The 13,202-nt window shown below is 41.2% G+C and overlaps 1 protein-coding gene across 2 annotated transcripts in view; it reads left to right on the forward strand.

The window, feature by feature from the left end:
* Positions 1 to 5,931: 5,931 nt before the first annotated feature.
* Positions 5,932 to 13,202, forward strand: part of RPAP3 (RNA polymerase II associated protein 3) — a 61,483-nt gene continuing 54,212 nt past the window's right edge. For both annotated transcript variants that reach the window (XM_006888168.1, XM_006888169.1), the window contains exons 1-3: positions 5,932 to 6,087; positions 7,466 to 7,606; positions 12,570 to 12,692. In XM_006888168.1, the coding sequence (XP_006888230.1) occupies positions 5,935 to 6,087; positions 7,466 to 7,606; positions 12,570 to 12,692 (417 nt within the window). In that variant the 5' untranslated portion in view covers positions 5,932 to 5,934. The remainder of the gene's footprint in view (positions 6,088 to 7,465; positions 7,607 to 12,569; positions 12,693 to 13,202) is intronic.

Here is a 13,202-nt window from a genome sequence, read left to right on the forward strand (position 1 = left end):
GTACCTGATGTCTTACTGAATTTCTGTAGCAAAGAGAGGCAGAGACTTTTTCATGGTGCATCTGGGATGTGAAGGAAGCATCATACATGACCTACAGAGTGAGGAGTAAGTAAGTGGGGACTGCTATTCTTCTCAAGCCCTAAAACAAGCATCTCTTGATCCCTGTTGACAAGAAGCATTAAGAACTCTTCTTAGAAGAAAGCTTTTATGCTTTCAAAGATGAGCAAACTTCAGATGAAGAGAAGCTAAAGAGATACACAAAAAGACTTTCCAAAGCTGTAAACAGATATCCTGGGCCTCAGGTGCTAGGGAAGGCCAGTAGTGAAGGACCATCTTAAACAGATCACATAGTGCAGATCTGTAAAGAGGGCCTGGCCTTGGACGTTCTCAAGGGAGCTCAAATGAGTATGACAGGGCAATCAGTGGAGCATGAGTTTTGCAGGTGCATGACATATAGCTAGACACCATAAAGTCAGTGTAGGGATAATATTGATTCTGAAGGTGTCCTGGCACAAATGGTTAAGCAGTTGGTTGTAAACTGAGTCGGTGGGTTGAACCTGCCCAGAGGCTCTCAGTAAAGATTCACTCACATATTCCCTGCCTTGGAGTAGGCTCTAACTCATAGGGACTGATCCTCCATCAGGTTTCCGACGCTGTCCATCTTTCTCTCGAAGAGCTGTTGCAAAATTCCTACTGCGCACACGTAGCACAACTTGCAAAGAGCTATGCCACCAGTTTCCTCCAGTAAAGATTCAAATTCAGCTCAACTTTGCCGTAGAGTCGGAACCAACTTATAGTTGACCATCCAGCGAGTTTTCAGTGGCTGTAAATCACACAGAAGAACAGTGTTAGCCCCCCTCCCTCCCCTTTTCTTCCCTGCTTCGGGCGGAGCAGCTGGCGGATTCGAACTCTCAGTCTTGGAGATGGCAGCTCAATTCCCTAACCGCTAGAAAACCCAATAGATCCTATTCTGACTCTACCAAACAACAACAGAAAATATCTAAGCTTTTGCTAGTGATACTGGAACATGTTAGAACGACCCTTACATTTTGGGGGTAGATTAGATAAAGACGAACCATTTCAGAGACAGAATAAAATCTCACTTTTTCCGCCCGTCACTAAGTTTGTCCCACAGGTAAAAAGGCTCGCCGTAGCTGGTCTGCGCACGCTCGAGTCTGGACCCAGGGGGCGGGGCGAGAGTACGCAGGGCATTGTGGGAAGGCTTGGGCAGGCGGGGCCCGGCGTGAGTTGCTGTGTGGTGTTCTGTGACTGCGGTGGCTAACGGCCTGGTGAGTGGTACAGACTTTGTGGTTATCAGAGGCTATTGCGGGGGGCTGTATAATTGTCTAGGGAGAGGAAGGGGCGCGGCCGCCAGTCTCGACGGGGGTAGAAGGGACCAGGGCTGGCGGCGTTGTGGGCGGCGCAGCGGTGTCCAAGGTAGCAGCGTCCACTCCTAGTGTGTTCTGGCGGGCGTTTGCCCTGCGCAGCCTAGGCCTGGCTGGCCGGCTTTGCAGACAGACCCCACTCTGCTAATTGGGTGATTTGCAGTAGTCCGGCGGGCATATCCACTCGCCGGAGAAGACCCGCCCCCACTCGCCCCCATTCGACTCGGGTGGGTCCGGGAGGGTCCCGCCGGCATTCGACTCTGACATGGGCTTGGTGCCGGACTAGTGGATAGGAAAGTGATACCCTCAACTGCGCCAAGTTGCTTGTTCCAAACCCAGACTTTTGGGTCTGCAGGAGCAGCAGAAGTGACAGGAGACATGATTGCACTCTTACCCTAGTCCTATCCATCAGCATCTCAGTGGTTTTCTACGTTTATATTAGTGTTTTTGTGGGTTCTACACAAAGCAGTTAGCTTTGGTGGTCTAGTGGGTAAGGAGCTGCAGTGCCAACACACAGACAGGCGCTTCAAAACCACCACCTAGCTGCTCATGCTGAAGAAACATGGACAGCCTTTTCCTGTGTGATTTACAGCCTCGGAAAATTCACTGGGGAGTCAGCTGTCAGTGTTTTGATTCGAAGGCAATGAGTTTGAGTTTTTGAAGCAAAATGCTGTATTGGTTCTGTTTTGGAATGTGATAAATGTACAGTTGTAGTCGGCTTGAAAGGCAACATCTGTGTAATAAAACGTTAAGCGGTTTACTATGACCAGAAGACCTATCCGCATCTATCGCCTCTTTTTCCCCTTAAATCAGCAAGATATTCTTAACTGTCCTAAACACATACCTTTTCTCTTATGCTTCCTTCCCATCTTAAGCTTAGTATCTCGTCCTCTCTTCTTGGGAACCTTGCCCAACACTCATTTCCTTGTATTTTCTCTATGGTCCACTCCTCTCCATAGACATCCTCTCCACCAGACTACATTTGGAGCAGGTATTTTATAGCACTAAAAGCAAATTTTGATCCCTATAGAACTCAAAGCATGAAGCACTTAATACCGAAGAGCAAAGCCTTCACTATGAGTTGCACCTCAAGAGCAAGAAAACAAAAAATCTTCACCACTGGACCACTAGGCAACGTTGTGATTTATTGTTGTTGCTATGTGGCATCAAGTTGATTGTGATCCATAGTAACCCAGTGAACCACAGCTCTTAAATGTTGTCAGCGATTTCATTTTATGTGGATCCACAACCAACCCCCATAGTAGGAGCAATCAGGAAATAAAAAAAATGTGTTGCCTTGGGGAAATCTGTTGTCTAGAACTTCTCCAAGGTGCAAAAGAAAGAGGATGTCAGTTTAAAGACTAAGGTGTGCCTTATCAAAAGCTATCGTCTTTTCAACTTGCTTCCTATGCATCTGAAAGTTGGCGGTAAATAAGGGAGAACTAAGTAGAATGGAGGCCTTTGGATTGTGATGTTGGAGAAGAGTACTGACCATCCCATGAATAGCCAAAAGAACAACTAAATCTGTTTTGAAGAAAATGCACCTTTAGAGGCAAGGATAGTGTAACTTGATCTCATTTGAGCAAAGTCACAAGAGGAACCTGTTCTTGGAGAGAGACATAGTACTAGAAAAGGTTGAGAGTCCACAAAAGAAAGGAAGACCCTCAACGAGATGGATTGACACAATGACTATCATCACAGTGAGCTTGAGCTTGACGAGATGGTGAGAATGGTACAAGACAGGGCAGGGTTGAGTTGATGTGACAGTACTTAAAGGTCAAAGGTATCAGTTTAAAGACCAAGGTGGTACTGATTCAAGTCCTAGTATTGTCAGTTGCTTCACTTGTATCTGAAAGTTGGACACTGAATATGAAACAAAGAAGAATCAGTGCCTGTGAATTGTGGCATTAGCGAAATGTACTGAATATTCCCATGGACTGCTAAAAGAAACAAATTCGTCCTGGAGGAAGTGCAACCAGGGTGGTCCTTAGATGCACAGATGGTGAGTCTTTATCTCACATACTTTGAGTGTATTATCAGGAGAGGCCAGTCTTTGGAAAAAGTCAGCATCCTGGGAAGGGTAAAGGGTTGTGGAAAGAGAGGCTGGCCCTCTAGGAAATGGATAGACACAGATCTTAATAGTGGGCTTGAACATGTGGGAGATTTGAGCATGGGACAGGGTAGGGGAAGCTTCTTGTTCATAGAGTCACTGTGAACCCAAAGAATGGACCTCCTGCTGTTTGTATCCACCTAAGGCTCCTCAGGAAAAAGGTGTATAGTCTCTAGTGCCTCTGAAGACCCCTTAGAAGGGCAGCTATGAATCCGTTCTGATTTGATTACAATGAATTCTGAGTTTGTATCTCATTAGCTTAGCTTGCTCTAGTTTCACATAAAAAAATCCCATTAAGATAGAATCTATTATTTCATTCATATGGTGGTGGTGGTAGTGGTGTTGGGTACCATTGAGTCGAGTCCAGCTCATGGCAATCCTAGAAACAACAGATCTGAATCTTGGCCTATTCTGTGCCATCCTTATCATCTTTGACACACTTGAGCCCATTGCTGCCGTCCTTGTGTCAGTCCATGTTGTTGAAGGTCTTCCTCTCTTCCACTGACCTTTCACCTTTCCAAGCATGGTGTACCCTTCCAAGAAATAGCCTTTCCTAGCAACATGCCCAAAGTATGTGAGATGAAGCTTTGCCATCTTTGCCTCTAAGGAGCACTCTGGCTATACCTTCTCTAAGACATGTTTGTTTGGGGATAGTCAGTACTCATCTCCAGCACCGCAATTCAAAGACATCAGCATTCTGTCATCCTAATTCATTGTCCAGCTCTTACATGCTTAGCAAGTAATGGAAAAGACCATGCCCTCTGCTCGCTTCAGCAGCACATATACTTAAATTGGAGTGAAACAGAGATTAGCATGGCCCCTGTGCAAGGATGATACACAGATTCATGAGGCATTCCATATTTTTGAGAATATTAATCTTTTATAGTGTCTGTTAAACTTGAACCAAGGGGGTGGGGAAGACCATGGTCTGAATTAGGTACACCTTAGTCTTTAAACTGACATCATTGCTCTTTAGGAATTTGGAGAGGTCTCTGACAGCAGACTTTGCCCAGTGCAATAATCCATCTCCTAACTACTGGAAAGTGCTCACTTCTCCCCCTTGCCTGGATGTATTTTTCTCTGATCTTCAGTGACAGTACCTAAACCAGACCCAAACTCAGAGGCTTTGAGTTGATTCCCATTCATACCTGCCCATGATTTGGTTTCTGAGGCTATAAATCTTTGTAGGAATACACTGCCTATCATTCTTTCTCAGAGCAGCTGGTGAATTCATACTGCTGGTCTTTCAGTTATCAGCCTAAAATCTGATGCCCAAGTTTTTCCTTCTAACTCTCTAATTACAGCTGCTAACTTTTCCATTTTGGCATCTCTTTCCTGGTTTCTCCAGCCTTTTGTGTGTCATTCCCCCCACCCCCCCCCCCCCCCCCCCCCCCCCCCCCCCCCCCCCCCCCCCCCCCCCCCCCCCCCCCCCCCCCCCCCCAATACTAGCTGCTACCTTTTGGCCAATCACTGCTGAAGAGTTGGCTCCAAGAAGTAATGATTTAGTGGGACAGAGTAGTACTTCCTCAAAGGATTTCCAAGGCTGTAAGTCAATATGGGAGTAGATTGCCTTATTTATTTTTTTTCCCCTTGTAGTGGCTGGTGGGTTTGAACCACTGGTTTTTCAATTAGCTCAGTAATTAATCACCCACAATACTAGGGATTCTTACCTTTAAATTGTTGTTGTTGTTATGTGCCATTGAGTCACCTGCGACTTAAGCACTTATAGAGACCCAGTTTACAGTAGCTCTGAACCCTGCCCTGTCCTGAGCTAGTCTCACTGACGCCAATACACCTATGCCCATTTCCCCAGTTACTATGTCAGTCCATCTCATCTAGGGTCTTCTTCTCCTGCACTGTCCCTCAACCCTTCCAAACATGATGTTCTTCTCCAAGGCCTACGTAATAACACTTGATTAATGAAGACACTCTGGTGGTGTAGTTCAGAAAGAGTGGTGCAGCTAAACCTTAGGCTGCACCTTTATGGAACTTCAGTTCCACCAGCAACTCCATAGGAGAAAGATGTGCAGTCTTTGTGAAACCGCTGGAGGGTCAGCTATGAGTTGAACCTACCTGAAGGCAATACGTTTGAGGAGTGTTTGGGGGCGTGTTGGGTTGTTTTTTATTTTTAGCTGATGAACCAGTCTGCCAGTGTCAGTGATTCTTTCTCCATTGGTTTTCTTTCATAGTAGGTTGCTAGGATGTCCATACCTGTTTGATTTTCATTTCTTTATTCACCAAAAGTGTCTAGATTTATTTAAAAAAATAGTGTATTTAAATTTTCTTTTCTCTTTTTCACATTAAATTTTCTACTATCCATGTGTCTTGATTATTTATAAAGTAGTGAGGTTGTTTGTTAGTTCAGTTTCAGGAAAATAAACCTAATAGTTTTACTCAGTTCTTGTCAGAGATTGTTGTTCAAAACTTTTACAGACCATAATGACTTCAACAAATAAAGCAATTGAATTACAACTACAAGTGAAGCAAAATGCAGAAGAACTCCAAGATTTCATGAGAGATTTAGACAGCTGGGAAAAAGACATTAAACAAAAGGATATGGAACTAAGAAAACAGAATGGTGTTCTTGAAGAGGTAAATGAAGAATCTAATATCACATTCCGTAAAACTATGTACTGTTAAATGAAGCACATTTTAAAATGTTTAGTGAAGTAGAAATCAAAGTGATGAGTTTTATTATAATTTTTAAATTCCATGTTTTCAAAGACTTATAATAATGATGTTAATTATAGAAGATGTTTTGAGACTTAATGAATACTTGCTGAGGAAGACCATATGATTGTACTTAAAGGTAAATGAACAGCATTGTAAGAAATGTGGGTATATGCATATGTATGGTTATTGAGGTTAACATAAGATGGCCCCAAATCATTCCTGCTCAGCTTGGCCCTATCAAACAGAGAGACCTGCCACAGACCTTTCACTCGTAGATCACTTAGCCACTTGCACTACCTGGGCTTTTGTAACCGATAGTATCAATGTAAAACTACTGACAGTGTTTTACCAAATTACTTTCTTTTTTTTTTTTAATTTTATTATTTATTATGTGGGTACCGTCAAACCAGATCTGACAGGTACAGGAGGAGATTGTCCCTCCTTTTTCCAGCAGAGCATCTGGTGGGTTCGAACCTCATACCTCTGGGATTGCAGTGCGGCTTCTTGCCACTAGACCACCAGAGCTCCCTTCCAAATTATTTTCTTAAAACAATTTATTTAATGTGAGCTTCTCATAATACACATCATGATGTAGAGACAGTTTTTATTAAATGCCAAAAAGATATTTATGTAATGATTAAAGATTTTAAGTTTGCCTTTTTGTACTGCTGATTTCTTACACCAAAGCTAATAAGATTATAAATTCTATTTATAATTAGATTTTTTTAGGTTATAATAGTTCTTGTCACTGATGAGTGTTTAGCATTCATCAAAAGATGAATTCAGCTTTTTAAGTATAAGTTTTTATATGAAGATAGAAAATGAGTATCTGTGAAGTGTTAGAAAATTAAAATATAGAAATTGCTTAACTCATTACTGTCAAGTTAGAACCAAGTTGTAGCTGACCCTCCATTGGGGTTTTTAGACACTGAAAATAGATTGCCCATCATTCTCCCTCAGAGGACCTGGTGGATTTGAACTGCCTGTCTTTAGGTTGACAACACAACTTTCTTTTTTTTTTAAATGTGTGTACCATCAAATCAGATCTGACTGGTACAGGAGGTGATTGTTCCTCCTTCTTCAGCAGAGCATCTGGTGGATTTGAACTGTGCACCTCTGGGATTGTAGTACACATTCTTGCCACTAGGCCACCAGAGCTCACTGACAACACAATTTCCCACCTACTAAGCCACAAGGGCACTGTCTTGAAAATACACTTCAGTAAAAATCTTAAACATTACTAAACCAAAGAATTGCACAGAAGAGTTCAAAGTGTGTATAATTTTTTCTTCCCTAGAATTTACCTCCTATTCGAAATGGGAATTTTAGGAAAAAGAAGAAAGGCAAAGCTAAAGAGTCTTCAAAAAAAACCAAGGAGGAAAACACCAAAAACAGGATAAAATCATATGATTATGAGGCCTGGGCAAAACTTGATGTGGTAAGTTAACCTAATGTTTCTTAATAGGAAATTAACTTTTCTTGTAGTTAGTTGATAATAATGGATTAAATAAAAAGTACCACAGAATTATATGGCCTGTTCTGTTCTTTTAGAGACTGTTTCTTGTGGAATAAAAAGATCATACGAAGGAGATTTTTACTGTTGTTGAATGTTCTTACTAATTGCAGTTTTATGTATGAGTTTGCAAATTTACAACAAATGATATAATCCTTTTTTGCTCTTTCTAATTCTTACTGTGAGAATCACTACAGTTTTCCTTTTGTGAAGCAAATCTGTTTCTTCTGACTGGTGTTGACATTGTATTCCATGGTACTTTGCCACTACATTTTGCTTCTCCTCATTGATAGACACAGGGTACGTTGTTTGTCTATGTACAAGGGTAGGGCATTTACTTACCATCCCATTCTGATTCAGATATGACCATTTGCTCTAGAGTTGTGCCTCGGTTACTTTTCTACACCTCTGCTCTGCATGGTTACAGTAATTGGTTTCTTTGTTTATAGTAGGTTGGTATACAGTAGGCTCAGCAGCTCCTTCTAAAACACATCAGTCTTTAATGTTCATTCACAGAAACAGCATGGATTTGTTGTTGTTTTTTATCACCTGTTTTCTTTATTTAAATTATTGTGGGAAGACGAGAACCAAGGGAGAGACTCGCTTGCACATCTGTGTTTTAAAGAGGAGGGGCTTTATACGCTGGTGGAGCAGCAGCTAGACTATTGTTCAGAAATCGTTGTGCTCCCCAAACCATTTTGTCCTGGGCTTTTTGTGGGAAAGTAGACAAAGAAGCAATTGGCAAGTTTTCTCATTGATTTTAAAACAAACATCAGTGGGAGTTGACACATTGGCAGGAATTTACAGAAATGGAAGTGGATGTTAGTCTCTTAGTTTAAGGAAGTTAAGGGGTTGTCTTAGCAACTTACATACAGCATCTCTGGCCCTTTAGATACAGAGATGTTTATGCTCAACCTCTCCCTTAGAGTCCTCTCTCAAAATAATTTGAAATAGTATGCCACTTAGGAAACAGAAAGATATTACTTGTATGATTGAAGTCTTTTAAGTGTGCTTTTAATGTATTCTGATGCTTCCTGATTTTAGAGTCCCTTACTATTTCCTTATCACACATGGTTTTAAAAATTACATGATTTAAACAAATTACGAGGTTTATGAGATTGTTTATTAAAAACAAAAACACAAAAAACAAACAAAAAAATGTGTGTGTGAGCAATGGTAAGTAACTAAGTGTCAGAATTTGTCTAGATTCCTTAGGGGAAAGAACCAGGATCAGCTCAATGAGGCTGTGAGACTATTGATGAGGTGGATGTCAGGCATACCTTTGCTCTCCAATGTGTTTATCAGTTCTGATACCATCCATCCTCCCTTAACAAATTCTGCTTCACTGTTGAATTCAATATAATTCATGGCAGTGACCACTCCTAGACTGTGCTTATGGAGTGGCTTAGTAAGACTTACAGGTACAGCCTGGGATCAGTATCAGTAGACTGTAACTAAGGATCAGGAAGCATACAGGCAGAGTCTGGAATGCTTCCCGGAAAAGAGCACATCCCTCTCTTTATTGTAGGCTGGCTAGCTCTCTCAGCAACTCTTTTTTTGGTTTGGTTTTTAAAAATTTTTATTTTATATTGATTTGCATATTCTTAGCAACTCTTAAGTCCTTTCCTCCACTGAGTGTGCCCTCTTTCAAACTCCTTATGCTGTTTGGCTATTTTACTCCCTATTGGCCTTCTCCGGACAGCCCGCTTTGTCTTTGACCTCCCTGCCACTGGCTTTTTCATTGCTAACTATCCCAGCTGACCAGATAACAGTTTTGTTCAACGAGGCTAACTGAATTCCTTTCGTAGTACACTAAATCATTGTCATCTGTTTGGAACTAACTCATAGTTGATTCTCTGGCTGGTTTTCAGAGGGTGTAAATTGCACAGGAGAAGATTGGTCATCTTCCACTGAACTACTGGTGAATTTTGACTGCCAGAAAGGCACCGCCTTTGAATTAGCAGCACAACTCTGTACCTGCTAGGCCATCAGAGCTTGTCTGTGTTCCTAACAGCAGATTTCTACCATCACCGTCCACTCTGTTATAGGACCTCTCATGGACTTCTTGCTGTCTTCAGTATTATGGCCCTTGAACTATGTGACAGCTTTTTAGGAGATCCCTTACTTCCTCTCTGCTTCGTTCTTCTTAATGCTCTTGGAGGATTTTATCTTTTCTTGTATTTTTTGTCCTTCATTTTATATCTTCCTACCTCTGTGATATTAGCTGCATATCTAAGCAAACTCCTGGTCCATATGTGACATTCCCACCAGAGCTAGGAATGTAAACCCTTGTTACTTCATTTATATAGTATATTGACCAGTCCTTTCGAAGTATATAAAATGGACCAGTTACAGATCCGATAGCATTCCTGGGCCAGTTAAACCGTATCAAATGATTCTTTACAGTTTACTTTGGAAATGTCATTCAGCCTAGACAAAGGTTAACAAACTTGGGGATAGGATTATAGGGCAAAGGAGACACTTTTGGATTTAAGTGAATCCCCCCCCCAAAAAAAAAACCACAGAAACCCAAACAAACCAAAAAACCAACCAAACAATAGCAGAGTCATATGGAATTTCTTTGTTCACCTTTTTGAGGAAATGCTAAGCTATCTTCCAGAGTGATTATACAATTTTACAGTCCCACCAACAGTATATGAGAATTCCAATCTCTCCATACCCTTTTCATCATTTCTTGTTTACTGTCCTGTTAACTTTACCATAGTTACTAGGGTGAGATAGTGTCTCATTGTGGTTCTGATTTGCCTCTCTGCTACTAATTTTTCAAAGAATCAAGCCAAAAGGCTGCATAACAGAACTTATCTCACCACAGCGAATGAGAAGAAATTGAGAAATGCCAGACTAGCTGTCTGGAGAACAGAAAACAGGACATGGAGGCACAGGACCATGAGCGTCTTTATGAAAGAGGGAGTATGAATAACACAGTGTCTCACCACTCCAGAGCAGAAAGCAGATAAAGTGCTTATAGTCCAACCCCATGGTACCTGTAGAGCCCCACCAGCAGCAAGAAGTTTGTTTATTTGCTGTTGACTCACAGACTCACAGTTGTGGTACTGAAAATGGGAAAGTAAGTTGGAGAGTGAAGGAGGCAAAGAATACCATACAATACAAGTCCAGGTTTTAGCCCAAGTTCCAAGACATAATTCCTCAGTTAGTCCAGGTTCTGGTTTTAATTCAACAGTCAAATCCAAATCATCCAGCAAGGTTTGTTTCAGAGCATTTATAAGTCAACTTCTCATTCAAGCATCAGACAAGAACACCAAATACCTTTAACTCTGGCCAGCAGCCTCAGGTCACAACTTGCCACAGTTTCTCAACAGCAGTGCCACAGTCTCTCTACCACTGTCACCAGGGTCTCACTTCCACCAAGGTCTTTCTTTAGGCTTTCTCAACTCTTGTGTCTCAGTGTGGGAAGCACTCTTTCTCTTATCCTAGTCCCACAATGTTGATGATTTGCAGGACCATTTGTCTGCAGTTAAGGTAGCCGCAGACCAGAGGAAGCTAACAGTAATGGGTTAAAAAAACCCCAACTATTAGATTAACACTACACTATTTGATTTTTGGTGGAGTTGGCTATATTAGAATACATTTTTGTTGTGGTGTACCATCGAGTTAGAACCAACCCAAGCTGACATTTTGACGGGTTTTCAGAGGCAGTTAATCGCACAGGAGAAAATTGCTCCATCCTGGAGCAGCTGGTGGCCTTGAACCACATGCCTTTGGAATTGCAGCACAGCTTCTTGCTACTAGGCTACCAGAGCTCCCTAGAATACATTAAAGCGATTGAGAATTCCTAAAGGAGATAGATTGCCTGGTATCAAATTCTGCCTTGTCTACTTATTAGTTAAACTGTTTTATCATTTTGCTCAAGAGAAAAGCATGGATGATTATACTCACCTCAGGGTTTTTGTGTCATCAGTAATGTGCTATAAACAGTTTTAGTTTTTAAAATAAAAGAAAAAAGCTTTTAGAAAAATCTTTTCTCTGCTCTTGGGTTTTAAATCACCATTAGCTGCTATAATGTTGTCTTGACACATGGGGAATCTGTGCACAGTGGAAGGAAATGCTGCCCAACCCACAGGATTTTCACTAACTCATTCTTGAATAGACCTCCAGGTCTTTCTTCCTAGTTTGTCTTTATCTAAACGCTATGCAGAAACCTGTTTAGTATCATAGCAACCTGTAATGCACCACAGACAGGAGGCTGTGCATGCGAATCTTTGGCCGGGAAATGAAACCAGAGTCTTCCACATAGAAGGCAAGAATTCTATTAGTGAGCTACCAGTGTACCTTTAATTATGTTCTTTGTTATACTGTCCTCACAGTGACTTCTATGTTTGAGTCTGTTGTTGCAGCCACTATTGTCAGTCTGTTTCTTTGCCTGACTTTTCCAAGTATGGTGTCTTTCTTCAGACATTGACCGTTTCTGAGAGGATGCCCTAAATATATGAGACAAAGTCTTTGCCATCTTTGCTTCTTAGGAACATTCTGGCTGTGTTTCTTTCTGGCTGGGTTTTTTTTCACATTTCTCTTAGCTCAGTCCTTAATACTTAACTACAGAGCTCTGGTGGCCTAGTGGCAAGAAGCTGCACTGCGATCCCAGAGGCATGTGGTTCGAGGCCACCAGCTGCTCCATGGATGGGATGGGCAATCTCCTCCCATATGAAATCAGCCTCTTAAAACCCACTGGATGGTCAGCTATGGGTCTGTTCTGACCCTACAGTACATAACAGTAATCTTAACATTGAGAAATTATTTGGATTACTTTTATAACCTTTGGGGTCCATAGGTCATAACAAGCTCTTTTGAGTGTACTTTTGAATATGTCTCCAAATTATGAATATTTTTCCTTAACTTGTGATTTCAGGATAGTATTCTTGATGAACTTGACAAAGAAGATAGTACCCATGATTCTGTATCTCAAGAATCAGAGTCAGAAGAAGATGGGATTCGTGTGGATTCACAAAAGGCGCTTGCCCTAAAAGAAAAGGTACTCTTTAGCTTTAGGTTCCTTCAGATAAGTAGGCTTATAGACAATGGTATGGATACCAAGATTTTTTTTTTCATTTATTTTTTATGTAGAATGGTTGGTTTTGGATTTTTTTTTTTGTTCACAATGTATTTTGTACACTCATTCCCATACATTGTGTCTTATAAAATTAATTACTGTTGATCTATTTCCACTATTACTCTGTCTTTTGAGATCTCCACTGGATCTTTCCTAATTCCTTCCCTCCATACTTGAACTCTAGGACCCTTTGATTCCTCCCTCCCCCATAGTTCCCTTGCCCCTTCCTCTTTTCTTTTTGGATATCCATACAGATCTTAATAGTTATCTTTTTTCCCCTCTTCTAATTGGTATTTCTTTTATTCTTTTTTTATTATTAAATTTCATTAATTTTAATGAACATTTACAGAGATTTTGGGTTTTCACTCATTCATTGTTGCACTATTTTCTCTACCCGCCTCCCCAGTTCGTTCTTTTTTTTCGCCCCTTGTA

The sequence above is a fragment of the Elephantulus edwardii genome, unplaced genomic scaffold, assembly GCF_000299155.1.
Source record: "Elephantulus edwardii isolate Elephantulus edwardi_28Jun2011 unplaced genomic scaffold, EleEdw1.0 scaffold00065, whole genome shotgun sequence".
Taxonomy (NCBI): domain Eukaryota; kingdom Metazoa; phylum Chordata; class Mammalia; order Macroscelidea; family Macroscelididae; genus Elephantulus; species Elephantulus edwardii.